The sequence below is a fragment of the Heterocephalus glaber genome, unplaced genomic scaffold (genome assembly GCF_053883595.1).
Source record: "Heterocephalus glaber isolate CG9 unplaced genomic scaffold, H.glaber_assembly_v1.0 deba00001577, whole genome shotgun sequence".
NCBI lineage: Eukaryota > Metazoa > Chordata > Mammalia > Rodentia > Bathyergidae > Heterocephalus > Heterocephalus glaber.
In genome coordinates, this window is record NW_028258358.1 from 26,806,147 (window position 1) to 26,821,988 (window position 15,842).

The 15,842-nt window shown below is 38.9% G+C and overlaps 1 protein-coding gene across 10 annotated transcripts in view; it reads left to right on the forward strand.

Annotated features, from left to right (window-relative positions):
- Gpc5 (glypican 5) overlaps nucleotides 1–15,842 on the forward strand; it is a 1,453,028-nt gene that overhangs the window by 714,910 nt on the left and 722,276 nt on the right. For 4 of the 10 annotated variants that reach the window (XM_087192996.1, XM_087192990.1, XM_087192991.1 and 1 more), the window contains one exon: nucleotides 2,061–2,226. In XM_087192996.1, the coding sequence (XP_087049122.1) occupies nucleotides 2,061–2,226 (166 nt within the window). Of the gene's footprint in view, nucleotides 1–2,060; nucleotides 2,227–4,181; nucleotides 4,820–7,913; nucleotides 7,985–15,842 lie in introns of those variants that run through there. The other 6 variants (XM_087192992.1, XM_087192993.1, XR_015443723.1 and 3 more) reach the window with 5 other exon arrangements.

Below are 15,842 nucleotides of genomic sequence, written 5' to 3' on the forward strand. Positions count from 1 at the left end.
AATAGTAAGTTTTGTTTTACATGGACTATATTTCTGTTTGCATATTTGAGTTCAAATACTTTGGGTTGACTCTTCATGGTTCATACATTGTCGATGTTGTTCCTGAGATTCCATCTGTGGCCTGGCTAAGAGCCCATTAAAATACTGGAAGAATTCTCAGGGAAATAAAGGGAAAATAAAAGTTGATATGGGAAAATATTGGAAAAGGATATTAGAGTCAAAAAGGGAACAACACATCACCAGAGAGTTGAAAATTGGTGTACTTGTCAGATTATACTTTGAAAAATTTTAATGTAAGTCATGTAATAGGACTATCTATGAAATAACTCTTTCAATCGATGTGTTCTGAGTGTTTATAATATTTTAATAGAATATTTAATAAAGTGGAAATTAATAATCAAAATGTTTTAAATTTTAATCCCCTGGCACATTAAGGCTTTGTAAAGCACATACGTTTTTCTCAGAACATGAACAATGAAATACATAAATTATTTTCCTTACTTTAGATGTGGAGTGCAGTTGTTCAGTAATTTAACTAATATTTCTGTCTCACAGTGTGTGTCAGAATTAGGATTCGTGTCTAAGTATGTCAGACTTTGGAGTCCAATCCATTTATGATTATAGTAAATACTTGTTAAATGGCGTATTTCAAAATAACAAATAAAAAAGTACAATACAAAGCCGTTTGTTTTTCCTCTCCTTTTTTCATATTTGAATTTTTTGTGGTTGGTACATATAGCTGTTTCCTCATTGCCGCAGACCTGTTGTCATTTCCCAGAAAGTACTATACACATCATTGTGTCAAACACAGTGCAGAAGCATTGTTTAACATACATTTATTAAATTCCTATCACCTCAGAAGAACCCTTCTTCCTAAATTTAATACCTATGTATAGCATGTATGAGAATTGCTGGGAAACACAAATAAAAATTTTAAATCTTTGTCGAATCGCTTTAGCATTTTGATGTGTCTAAATTAAATTTTTTAAAAATTGTAATATTTCAGAATGTGTGACCTAATTTTTTTAATTTTGAAGTTTATGAATTTCCAAGTCCAGTTACTTAATCCAAGTATTCTTAAATGTTAAATATATGTGTCTTAGATGTACTGAGGTTATTTCACTCTATGTTTTTCAATAGGAAATGCTATCTTTGGGTTATGTGTTTAATTACCATCTGTAAATTGAAACTACTTTTTGGAAAGTTGCAAAAGTGTCAAACCTAAATATTTCATAAAGCACCATGAGAATTTAAATATCCACTAAGTAGTCAACAGGCATATATTTCATTCATAATATAGCAGTGCCCTGCAGTCATTACGCTTGGTCATGTGTTCTCCAAAACTGCCTTAGAGGAGTACATGTCACAGTTTGGATTATTTTATTCAGACTTAGCTTTCAGTAAAATATTCTATTATTCATACCATCACCTTTTTGGAAAGAAGTTCACTTATTTCCAATATTATTAAAATATTACCGGGATCCCTATGCTGTGTGGGACAAATGGCTATTCTGTTTTACTCATAAATGTAAATGAAATGACTGAGAAGTTAGTTACATTTCTAATATGATTTGTAGAAATTCAAGTAAGACTTACGTAATTTGTCCCAATATTCATTTATCTGTTACGTGTGACTATGTATTTGACCCGACATAGGTTAAACAGAGCTATAAAATTCTAGATTCTTTTGGTAGAATTCTTTTCTGGAAAGACATTTTTGAGAAATTCTGGACTATCGATTTACAAAACACACCAACATTGCTTAATAAGAAATAGGATTTCCAAACTGCCATAAGCAAAAAGGCCTAATTGTGTTTGCTTTGCAGAGCCTTAACGTAGGGTTAAGGGGTGCTTGTATTCTTTACGGATACAAAACTTTGCCTGTTCTTTATTATTATTTCAGTTGTTTTCAATATTTTGAAGTTTTGATTGGGTTAAGTCTATGCATGAAGGTAGTGGACCCTTAAAGAATAATTGTAGTTTCTAACCTAAGTTTCTGAGTAGCGTTCTTAGAAGACTTGAATTAGCTATCAAAAACATTTCTCGGTGTCCACGTCTAGTTGCTGCAGGTGAGGTCGCCCAAGCCTGACAGGTGGGAGCTGCTCGCACCCGGCAGTGGCGGGGGTGTGGCGGAGCAGGCCAGTGGAGACTGCGACGATGAAGACGAAGACGGCTGTGAGGGATCGGGCCGTGGAGAGGCCGGGCGGGCTGCGGAAACCCCACGCTGTGAGTGCATGACCCCCAACACCGCCTGAAAGTGTCTGTTTTGAAATGTGATTCGGCAAAATTATTCTGATAGATGGAGAGAAATGCCGATGAATTGAGAAGCAGACAAGAGAAATTGGGAATGAAATTTTAGTTCTGTAGGGCATGCATTCTTGGGAGTTTGTTTATTTTAAATTAATGGCAGTTAAAAAAATAACACCTTCTCATGAGACATCAATGAAGTATCACTAGTTCTGAGAATTATAAAAGTTTAACCCCGGGCTAATTCTTAGGACATAGTGGATATTAGTATATATTGCTAAGTAATGTAAAACCAGGATAAATAAGTACTACTAGCGAATCAAATTGTGCAGCTCTAAAGTACCGTGTCACTATGTAAAACTTCTTGCATTCTTGAGTCTTCATTATAGTCAAATTGCAAAGAAATTGATAAATATGTGGTTAGTTACTGTGAAAACTCCTTGGTTTTAATTCATGAATTTGTGCTTTCCAAAAATCTCATCAAACATTCACTTTGTTTTAATTGTATGGCTTTGAAACCATTTCGGGCATTGATGATATTTTGGTCATTTGCAAATAACAAAAAAGGAACGAAAAAAACCCAAATGTATTTTCTTTCTGGTCTTTGCACACAAGTTGAAAACTATAGGCTCCACATCTTCCGTGGTTATGTACATGCATTTGTATATGCACGTAAGATAAAGTGATCAGTTGAGAAAGAAATGTCAGAGTTAATGTACCCGGAGCACCTGGCATCCAGCCCTTCGTTCAGCTCTGATCTTGTCAAAGGATGAAGCCAGAGTAATCAGGACATACACAACCCTTCTTGGAGGTTGGCCTGGTACCTTCTAAGTCACACAGGGGTACTTTGGACCTGTTAGCCATGCCTTCTGGTAGAATAAAAATTCATTTATTTTTCCATTCTCTTGTAGTGAGTTAAGAACACTAGAAATGCTTCAAGCATCAATTTCCCATTCCTTCTAAGACCTGGTTTTATGAATTGAACATATTGGTTAAATGTATAGAAGCTAATAGAGGTGTGATGGTGCATGAGTGTAATCCTAGCTATTAGGAAGGCTGAGGCAGGAGGATTGAACATCCAAGACCAGCTTGAGCAACTTAGTGAGATTCTGTCTCAAGATAATTCTTAGGGAAGGTTTGGGGATATAGCTCAGTGATAGGAGTGCCCAGGTTTCAATCTCCACTAGGACTACAAAAATACATAAATAATTACATAAATAAAATGAATAAAAGACAATTACCCTATAGAAATATGCTTTCCTATTAGACAGTAAGAAATTTTGTTTAACAAAGAGGGAAAAAAGACAGGCGTTAATATACTTGAGCAGTAGTTTGGACAAAGGGCTACCGCGTTTCTCCTGCAAATCAAATGCCTTGTACTTACAGATGGGTAAGGGTGTGTGTTCCTGTAATTGCCGTTAGTGTAGCTTACCAGATTTTCTCTCTCTTTTCTTTTTCTTTGGATATTTAGGGGAAAAAACAGTAGAAAGAAATGAAAATAAAAGGTTTTCATTAGGACAAGATTAGTCTTTGCTTTTTCCATCTGTGGAATTTTTAAATATAATATGAAGAAAGGCATGAGCCTAGAATTCCCTTTACATTACAAATAAAGTGCAAATATAAAAAAGCTTCACTTTCATATTTTCATTTACTCTTCAATAAGTGAATACTTCATCAATAATTACTAATAGCTATTTGATAAATATAATTTCCATATAGTAGTTTGAGAAATCAAGAGACTACTGTATGTCTAGGAATTAGAACTACTCTACAATACTTTCAGGTTATTTTCCAATTATATTTGCATTTTTCTCTAAGTGAAGAAAGGTATAGAAAATCAGTATTTTTCAATATTGAGGTTTTAAAATTCTTGACTAATGGCATAATCTAATTATGAAATTATTATATTTTGATATGAACCTCATCTGTTTCAGGTGATACCATAAGGCTGCATATACATAGGTCGACAAGCAGAAACATATGAAAGCAAATTTATCAGAATGGTTTGCAGTATCTTCTTAAGTGCAACAATTAAGGAGAAAACGTTACGAAAACTAACTTAAACCCTAATAAATGAAGAGCAGAATTATTATGTAAATATTTGTGAATTAATATGCTTTAATATACCAAATTATTTAATCCGAAATGTAAGTGTGTTTAACATTCAGGAAAGTGAAATCATTCATTAGACGGTGTATTTTCACCTAGGTTGAAATTGGTTGTCGTTATGAAAATCAGCTTGTTCAGCTATCAAGTATTTCTGGATTTCATTTCCCTGGTTGTAAAAGAGAGGTATGCCTGACATTTTTATAGCTGTCCTCACAACTACCATTATTTTTATTTCTGTGACCTCTCCCTCTGGATTGTTTATTTGGCCTTCCTATAATGAATTGTTCTTTTTATGCTTCCGATTGTACTCCAACTATCTGTGCTGTTCATTTGAATTTTCAATTCTTATGTTGTCTGCAGCCCTTGCATATATTTCCACTTCAGTTTCATCACAGTTTGTGTTCTTCATATTGCATAAGAGACAAAATAGGATATTAAAGCTGACGTGGTTATTTATCACCGATTTTACTAGACTTTGGACTATTTAATGTACACAAAAACATAAAAAAAGCACAGAGACCAGCACATTACTGTTTTTAATATAATGATAATTGGATTACATCAAGATTACATACACGGTAAAATATGGACCTTATAATAATCAAAAGTTTCCAAATTTATGTACTTGGTATATGTTAAGGTCAAAATGTAAGTTAAGGCTTTGTTTTTTTTGTTTTTGGGTTTTTTTGTTTTGAACTTATATTAAATGTTTTATTTAAAGGCTGTAAACATGAAAAAAGAACACAGACAGATTACATTGTGATGACCAAGGCGTGTTCTACATGACAAAAATCAAAACAAAACAAATTCATACAGTAAATATACTAGTGCTCAACACAGTACTTGAAATTTAACACAAGCTACATATGCATAAAATGATCTGACTACAGGATTATGCAAAATAAATTTTTTTAGAACACCAGAATGTCAACCATTCTGACTATAAACTGACTTATTCCCCTAAAGAGTATTTTGAGACAATTGCTATATGACATGAAAAGAACTGACATAACACTTAAATACCACAAAAATAGTTGAAAACATATTTGTAATGCAGTTCTCTATAAAATATACAGTTAATCTTATTACTTAAAAAATTGAAAAACAAAAGACCACCCTGAATAATGGTGAAAACCTCATCAGAGAAAAATGCTCATCATTTGGATATCATTGGCAGAAAACTGATAAGATTTTGTTGAGGGGAACAAGGAGGGTATCTAATGAAGTCATTCCTGTAAAATTTGTTCAAAAATGTTCATAAAGTTGTAAATTTCTGCTTGTAACATTTTAAAATATTATAGCATGAACACACTTTGTACTATTTAACTGGAGGACAAAGGAATACCTTGAAGAAAGTGTTTCTCAAAATGAGGTTCAAAAGCCCAAGTTCTAATGGTACAATCTTAGTTTAATTTAATTTTAGTTAATGATCTAGTTTTAAATTTAGAACAATTCAAAATTTGCAAACATTTCCTAAATTATCCTTCAGTCCCTTTCAGATGCCCCATTTCATGAGAATCATTACCTTTCCAAAGCTTGCAGTAGTATATTATATTTTCTTCATATAAAGAAGATACAAGTATATGTGTTTTTATTCAAAATTGTTTCTAGTTTTTGGATTTTCCTGAAGACTGCATAAACTGGGCATAAAAGGTATAGGTAATGTGATTGGAAAGAAACTAGCATGGGTAAGATATTTTACTGAAAAGGCAGATTGTTTTCTTGTATCACAAGTAAAAAGAAAAAATATTAGGCATTATGTCCCACTCAACAAATGGAATGTATATACAAGTGTGGTTAACAAGCGATTGCCTCATTGTTATTTAAATCATTTCATAAAAATCTAATCTATGAACAAAAAGTTCCATATTCTCTACTATAGACTATAAGAATCAAGTATTACATCTAAATATAACTTCAAAACAATAAGTTAAAATTAGCTTCCAGACATCTCTGAAATGGTTAATTCTATTCAGGCTGGTAACAAGTTTTTCCAAGCATTAAACAGTAATATAAGTAAAATGCATAGTTCAAAAATGAGGATCATACTCCTTCTTCTTCATACATCATAAGATGATTGATATACTCAAAACCTGCAAATTCACATCCATCAAACTCCCTCATGATGTCATTATCATCAGGGATGAGCCAGACACGTTCATTAGTAAATTCAGGATCAAAGTTGTCCAAACCAAATCCCTCAGAGATATTTGGTTTAAATGGAGGCACCACCTGCTTTTTCTCCATCATGCCCCAGTCCACATTTTGAAAGAATGGATGCTCCTGAACATCAGCAAAGCCCCTGTGAGGATGTCAACCCAGTCGTTCTTTTGGATCCCTGTTCAGAAAACTCTCTAGAATACTTGCAGCTTGTACAGACAGAAAATGAGGTATGACAATGTCTCTTTCCAAAATTACATGGAAGAGATTCTCGAGTGAGTCTTCATAAGGCTTATCAGAGCTCTCATCAAGATGGAATGGAGACTCTCCGATCATCATCATTACTCCAAGAGCCCACCAGTGCACACCGAAACTGTAATCTTCATCTCTTAGAATTTCTAGAGCCATGAAATGAGGAGTGCCACAGAAAGTGCGGGTCATGTCTCCTGGCTGTAAGCCTTCCTTACTCAAGCAATAATCGGTGACTTTAATGTGCCCTTCTGAGTCTAGTAATACATTTTCCATTTTTAAATTTCTGTGAATTATTCCTAGCTGGTGAAGATAGATGACTGCTAAACTGATTTCTGCAGAGTAAAACCTGGCATGTTCTTCAGGAAGCATGCTTTGTTGCTGCACGTGAAACAGTAGATCTCCCCCACTGACATAGTCTAGAACAAGGAACAGTGTGCTTTCTGTCTGGAAGCAAGCATGCAGTCCAACTAGCAAAGGATAATTGGATATCTGCTGTAGAATGTGCCTCTCTCTCTGTACCCGATAAATGTAGAAATGCTCTTTTTTCACTGCTTTCATTGCATACACACAATTTGATTTTTTCAGTTGGACTAACAGTATTTTCCCATAACTTCCTCTGCCAATCACTTGGAGTAAATCAAAGTCCTCATGGGCCGGGGATTTAGCTCAGTGGTTCCGCCACCTGCCTTGCAAGCAGAAGAACCCAAATTCGATCCCCAGTATCAAAAAAAAATTAAAATAAAAAAATTTTAAAAAATTTAAAAAAAAATAAAAAGTCCCCAAGACCTAAACCAGATTAAGCTTTGCCACCTTCCCCGGTGTTCCCTGCCTCATTCTCTTCATCAATTTGTTCTAAAGCCTCATGAGTTGAACAGTTATGCGGGATCACTGTGAGTGCAGGGTCTAAAGCCATGGATGATGGATCGACTGGCACCATGGGCTCTGGTGGTAAAGAATGCTGCCCACATTCACTTATGACATGTTTGTGGCACTTCTTGTGAACCAAGAGTTTACAGTTGATGCACTTATACAGCTGGTGGCCAAGTACCCCTACACAGTCTGTGCAGACAGCGCAGCGAGCTTGCCTGCTGACGTGTTTGACCTGAAAAGTGTGGTCATTTGCATAATACAGCTTTCTCCTGCAGCTTGAAGCTCTGTGGTGGACGGATTTCTCTTCTCCTGGACAAGGCACTTCAGGATGTTCTGGTATACAAGGTGATGAATTAATTAAGAGCTCAGAATCTTTCTTTAGTTCAGAAAGCCTAATGGCCTCTTCTAACTCCAACTGAGGTGACACAGTGTCCGGGTCACCTCCCTCCTCTACCGAGTGTGTGGTGAAAAGCTGTTTTTTGTCCAAACACCACACATCTTGATCTTTATCACACAGGCCCTCAGAGGGGATAGAATTCTCAAGAGACCTTTTCATGATGTCTCTTCCCGAAATCAGGGCAGATCGGGTAGAGGTGTGGGTGGTGGAGGTGCGTGGGAAGAAGGGACCATAGGCTCCACCCAGGCCTGGCTGGCAGTACACCAGGCTTTTTGGTGTCTCTTCGGGGCTGGTGTCTGTGACTTTGGTCTCCCCCCCCCCGGACTTTGATTCTCTAGGCTTTCTGTGTCCCGCTCTGGGGAGGCCTGCCCAGAGCTACTGGGTGTTTCTGGGCCTGGTGATACTTGCCCCGGGCTCCTCCCAGTTTCTGTGCTGTTGGTATTTAGGCTTAGGGAGATTTCACTGAGGTGCCTTGATTGTGGTAGGTCACTGGTGCTCACTCCTGGGGAGACCTTCAATGGGGTGACTTTGGCAGTCCTGCAGCATCTGAACATAGTCAGTCGTCTTCTTAATCTTGCACAGATACTTTCTGTGCCATTGGTATTTAGGCTTAGGGAGACTTCTCTGGGGTGCCTTGATTGTGGTAGGTCACTGGTGCTCACTCCTGGGGAGACCTTCAATGGGGTGACTTTGGCAGTCCTGCAGCATCTGAACGTAGTCAGTCGTCTTCTTAATCTTGCACAGATACTTTCTCTACCTGGGGTCCTGAGGCTGCGGCCTCTCGAAGTGGAGAAGCAGCTCAGCATGTTCACTGTTGACCGTCTCTGGCCAACTGAGCTTGGGAGACGGCTGTTACTAGATTGTGACACCCACTAACTAGGGTTCCAAGTTCTGTTTGAACATGTTGCCAAGGAAGTGAGCTCATGTCTTGGGTTTCCATAACCTGAGTCTCCATGTAATAGAAAAGCCTATAGCCCTGTAGGGATAGAGACCCCTAGGCAGGGAGAGATGAGCCCCTCCCCAAAGGAGTTCAGATAGCTGGCAGAACAGGCTTAACCACCCATAAAAAGCTGACAGTCTGCTGAGGTTGCATCTCCTCTTCACTCTGTACCCTGCAAAGCCTGGTTTGCTAAGATCAAAAGGAAAAAGAACCTTGGCCCTAAGTTGTAAAGGGCATCTGAAAAGATCCTTCCCTGTTGTCTCTAGTAATGAGCTAAGTTAATCATTAACCAATCAATTAGGGGTGCCCTCAGCCCAGAGGCAGGATAGGCCCCAACTACTATAAAACCAACATTTTGAGCCCCCTTCAATGGTGCCTCCATTTCGGGCACCCCTGCCTGTCTCTCTGCGAGAAGGCAGCTGTACTCTTACATGCTTGCTGAATAAAAGTACAACTTTGCTTCTAAGCTTTCAGTCTCTGATTCTTCCACAACCTTCTGCGACCTTGGGAGAGTCAGGCCTGGGACTGTGGGAACTCTCCCCCTGTCTCCGCCCGTGACAGCCATTTTTTCTTCATACTAAATAAATCAGTGGCCACTTATTTTGTTATTTTTATCTAAGTATCTATGAATATTTTTATCTACTTATCATCTATCTGTTAGTTTTTCACTTTTGCATTACTGGGGCTTGTACTCTGCATCTCCTCAGTGAACTATATCCTCAGACATTTTACTTCAGATACCCACTAAGGGTCTCATTAGCTCACCAAATTTGTTGGGCTGGACTCCACCATGTGACCTTCTTACCTCAGCTGTCCAGAGTGCTGGGACTGCAGTCACACACCATCCTGCCTGATTCAGTGTGCAACTACAGTGGTCTGGGGTGCCTTTATTGCAGAGATTTTCTTCACTTTTCCAATGGGCTTCCATTTTCATCAAGGAGCCTGAGAAAGGTTCTCTTTCTGTCGCTCACTTCTGCTCTATCTTCTGGAGCTCAGAACAATGTCCTTTATGACCCCCTGCACCTCTGTGCTGTGGATCCAGATACTGTCTCAGCATAGCCACCAGGGTGGGGGGAGAGTGGTGCTGTTGGCATCTGTGCAGCTCACCTCCTTGGCACTTGGGGGGGGCTCTGCTCCTCCAGTTATTTGCTGTTTTGCACTGTGAAGTACACCTGAGGATTTTATGTGGCTATGGCATCCCTGGGCCTACTCTAGAAAGTTGTATAACAAATTTCTTCTATGGGAGGGTCAACCTGATACCAGCAATGTCGAGCTATTGAAATCTTGATTTCAGGATCTGCAAAGAGGTGAACCTGAAGAAGATAGCTTGTACAGGACAGTCCCCTTCGGAGCACCGCTTGTTTACCGTTCATGACTGTGCGGCTGGCTGGGAGCAGCAGTGTTTATCAGGAAGGGAGTATCACGTCACGAGTTGCCAGCAATTGTTAACTGCTTCCAGATGTAGTGGAGGATGCTTGTAATCCCAGCGCCTGGAGACTGAGGATATGCAATTGAAGTCAGCCTCAGCTACATACTGTGTTCAAGGCCAGCCCAAACTACATAGCAAGATCCTGTGCATGGGGCTGGTGTGGCTTCCGCACCTCCATCACAGGAGCTCTCTGATGTCCAAGAGGAGGCAGCACAGCTCCTTGTCCTCCCCTCACTCCCAAATCCTGATGTCTTCACAGAAATCAGCATCCTGGTTCAATTATCACTGCATAATGAACCATCTCAGAATATAAAGACTTCAAATATCTTCAATATTAGCAACCATGAGTCTGGTTGCATCATGGCTTCTTCAGCTGACCCTGCCTGCATCATTCTTGGAGCAACATTCCATTAATGGACATTCTCAGTAGTACGCCTTGAAAGAACATCTACATGACACTGATGGATGCCATGGCTGCTGTGCATGATGAGAGGCACGAATCTTTCTTTCTGAGATCAGAAATATGGCAAAGATTTCTCTTCTCACAATTTTTCTTCAATATCACAGTAGAAGTTGTAGCTGTGCCTCAGAGCCGAGCCCAGCGGCCACTGGATGCTGAGGCCTGAGCACCGGTGTGTGGTGGCAGGAGTGCCATGGACTTCCACTGCAGCCGGTGTGTTCGTTGGGGGGCCGGTAACTTCCGGTGCCTGGCTGGCATTCATTGCCCCCTCTCAGCGATGACTCCAGTCCCTGAAGGTCAAGAACAAAAAGCTGGAGCAGGGTGTAGAGCCCAGTGACCCCGGTGGCAGTAAAGAAGTCACTGAGACAGAGGGTGCTGGACGAGCTCAACCACGACTACCACAGCTTCCATCTGAGCTCATAGAGGTTTCAGTCCATAATCAGCCAACTCCAAGGCAGGGATGACAAACAGGTATGGCAGAGCAGAAACAACATGGGGCACACAGGCAGCAAAGGTAACCGACAAGATTACTCTTATACTAGATGTCTTCTACTGTACTCAGTAATTATGATACATCTATTATTATAATAGTGAATTCAATAATCTTTAGTTTATTGTATCTAGTGTACTGCTCCATACTATAATTTAATTGTCATTTAAATGATGGCAGAATTTTAAGGCATTAAAATTATTGCAAAAATTCTTGTATAGTTGAAATTTTATAATATGTATGTGTGTATGTAATATAGAACTGGCATCTTTATGAGATTTTTCACTTTTTGAAGTTACTTATAAACTCAAGGACTTGTCATAGACAACTCTCTGGGTTTGTTTCATGAAGGAACTACAGAGAGTGAAGGATATTCAACTAGAGTTTTCTCATGAAACTATACTTGTCAAGGTGGCAAGGAAGATTTTTTTTTTTTTAACTTCAAAACCTTGGTTTCAATTACTGCTGAAATGGACCGGTATGTTACAAACAACCACCCATCAGAATTGAGTAGATTAAGATATAGATGATTTTCAGGTACTCCAGACAAACATGAAAAGAAAAATCCCCATCGCCGTGCTCTAAGTGGGCTGCTTATTATGTTTCTAAGAGTTTTTGTTACTGCCTTTCAATTTTTAATAAGTGGTTAGGAAACCAGTGTGGATAGCATGCTGAAATAAAGAGGGATAAGAAAAGTATCAAAGTGTAAGTCACATTTCTATTTTTGAAAATCACTATAATATTTTGCCTTTTTGGCTAGTTTGATACATGGGTAAAGCAAATTAAACATAGTTTTGGATGGTCTTAATGACTTAAAAATAGGAATCAGCCTGCTGCAGACAGGCAGCCACCTGGTTCCACACTACAAAGATGCAGAGGACACCAGACCACCAGACCACGGTACAGAGTCCCGCTGCTCCCAGCCCAGACGTAGGGGCTTCTGAACTGCCATCCCACTGCTCCTGGTCCAGAGGAAGGGGCTTCCAGGTCACCATCTCTCCCGCTGCTCCCAGCCCAGAGGAAAGGGCTTTTGGGCCACCTTCTGTCCCGCTGCTCCTGGCTCAGAGGAAGGGGCTTCCAGGCCACCATCCCTCCCACCGCTCCTGGCCCAGAGAAAGGGGCTTCCTGGCCACCATCCCTCCTGATGCTCCCAGTCCACAAGAAAGGGCTTTTAGGCCACCATCCCTACCACTGCTCCCGGCCCCTGTCCCACCTCTCCCAGCTCAGAGGAGGTAATCCGTGCAAGTGCTAACAGCCCCGCACCCCAGTCTAAATGAGGAAACACGTAAATAAGTCTCAAAACCAGACTTGCAGATCACCTACAGCAACCCCAAAGGGAAATGAGATATAACACTCTGATACTCAACCACCTGGACCCACTGAACTGGCAACAAAAGGGGATCTGGAAAAAATGAAATCAGAAATAATTTCTCAGATAACAGGAGAAATTGTGCCCCTAGTGCAAGACATGATTAATATAAATCTAGAAAGGAGCTCAGGAATATGATGGAATCCCAACATAAGAAACAAATGGAATCCATAAAACAGATGCAAATAGATTTCCAGGAGATGAAAAACTCCATTGAAAGTCTACACAGCAGAATGAGCCAGTGTGAGGACAGAATTTCAGATATAGAAGATAAGATGGCAATTAGTAACCAGGAAAAGAAAAATTGCTTCAAAATTATAAGGGAACATGAAAAATCAATCCAGCCACTGCTAGATGATGCAAAGAAGAATAACATAAGACTGATTGGGCTCAATGAAGAAACAGGAGAGAGTGGAGATGACATAAAAAATCTCTTCACAGAAATAATAGCAGAAAACTTCCCAAGCAGGGGAAAAGAGCTTGACATACAGATAAATGAGGCATATAGGACTCCAAATAGCCTTGATCAAAAAAAACTACACAGAGGCATATAATTGTTAAGATTCCAGAAACTCAACAGAAGAACAAAGTTCTACAAGCAGTTAGAGAAAAGAAACAAATCACATACAAAGGAAAGCCCATAAGAATCACAGCAGACTTCTCAACACAAACCATCAAGGCAAGAAGACCTTGGAGTGACATATTCCAAGCCCTAAAAGAAAACAGCCTCCAACCCAGATTGATGTACCCTGCAAAAGTATCTTTCAAAATTGATGGAGAAATAAGATACTTTCATGACAAAGAGCACTTTAGGAACTTCATGAATACCAAATCAGCACTCCAAAGAATATTACACAATATCCTAGGAACAGACATTGAGGATCACAACCCCAGGAAGCAAAGCAGAATGAACCCATCGGGCATGACAAGAAATTAAATGGAAAGGGGGAGAACCCAACAAAAAGAAAAAGTCATGGCAATGACAAGTCAATATGTTTCAGATATAACCATCAATATTAATGGTCTCAATTCACCAATCCAAAGAAATAGACTGGCAGAATGAGTCAAGAAGCAAAACCCAGCAATATGCTGCATACAAGAAACACACTTATATCAAAAGGAAACTCACAGACAGAAAGTTAAAGGGTGGAAAACAATACTCCATGTGACAGAAACCCGAAAAAAAGAAGGAGTAGCTATCCTCTTTGCAGATCAAGTAGATTTAAAACCAACAGTGATTAAGAGAGGTGAAGAAGGACACTACATCCTTGTAAAGGGAACAATCCAAGAGGAAGAGATGACAATCATAAATATCTATGCACCAAACACTAGTGCACCCAACTATATAAAACAAATACTAATGGACATGAAAAGTCATATATGCACTAATACAATTGTAGTGGGGGACCTCAACACCCCATTGTCACAAATAGATACATCAACTAGACTAAAAATAAGTAATGAAATACTGGAAATCAATCCAACTCTTGAACAAATGAACTTAACAGATGTTTACAGAGTGTTCCACCCCACAAAATCAGAATACACATTCTTCTCAGCTGCATATGGGTCATTCTCCAAAATAGACCACATACTCACACATAGAACATGTTTAAGTAAATGCAAAGGAATTGAAGTTATCCCCTGTATATTATCAGACCATAGTGCAATGAAATTGGAGATCCATAGCAAAAGAAACTCAAAACATTTCATAAACACATGGAAATTGAACAACACACTTCTGAATAACCAGTGGGTCACAGAGAAAATTCAAGAAGAAAACAGACAGTTCCTTCAATTAAATGACAATGACAATACAACATATCAGAATCTGTGGGACACAATGAAAGCAGTCTTATGAGGGAAATTCATAGCAGTGAATACCCATATTAGGAAAACAGAACAAGCCCAATTAAACAACCTGATGCTGAATCTCAAGCTTCTAGAAAAAGAAGAGCAGGACAACCCCAAAGCTCATACAAGGGAGGAAATTATAAAGATCAGAGGAGAAATCAATGCAATGGAGACTAAGAGAACGATACAAAAAATCAATGAAGCCAAGAGTTGGTTCTTCGAAAGAATCAACAAAATTGACAAAACCTTAGTCAACCTTGTTAGAAAAAGGAAAGAAAAGGCCCAAATCCATGCAATTAGGAATGAAAAGGGTGAAATTACAACAGACCCAGCAAAAACCCAGAGGATCATCAATACCTACTTCCAGAACCTATACACCAATAAGATGGACAACACAGAAGAAATGGACAGATTCCTAGATACAGATGAATTACCAAAGTTGAATGAAGAAGACCTAAAAATTCTGAACAACCCAATATCAACCAATGAAATTGAAAATGTCATTAAAAGCTTATCAACAAAGAAAAGCCCAGGCCCTGATGGCTTCACTGCTGAATTCTACAAGACATTTAGAGAGGAACTGCTGCCACTACTGTTTAAACTCTTCAATGAAATTGAAAGGGAAGCAATAATCCCAAATTCATTCCTGGAAGCAAGCATCACCTTGATCCCCAAAGCAGAGAAAGACCCAACTGAAAAGGAGAACTATAGGCAAATCTCACTAATGAACATAGATGCAAAAATCCTTAATAAGATACTGGCAAACAGAATGCAGAAGATCATCAAGAAGATCGTGCACCCTGATCAAGTGGGATTCATCCCAGCGATGCAGAGATGGTTCAAGATACACAAATCAATCAATGTAATACACTATATCAACAGAGCCAAGGACAAAAACCATATGATTATCTCCATAGATGCAGAAAAAGCATTTGACAAAATCCAACTTGCATTTATGATAAAAACCCTAGAAAAAATTGGAATAGATTGTCTATACCTCAAACTGATAGAAGCCATCTATGAAAAACCAACAGCCAATATCATACTAAATGGTCAAAAACTGAAATCCTTCACACTCAAATCAGGAACGAGACAAGGATGTCCACTATCACCACTCTTGTTCAATATAGTTCTGGAAACATTAGCCATGGCAATTAGACAAGAGAAAGAAATAAAAGGAATAAAGATAGGTAATGAAGAAGTCAAACTGTCATTTTTTGCAGATGACATGATACTCTATCTAGAAGACCCCAAGAACTCCACCA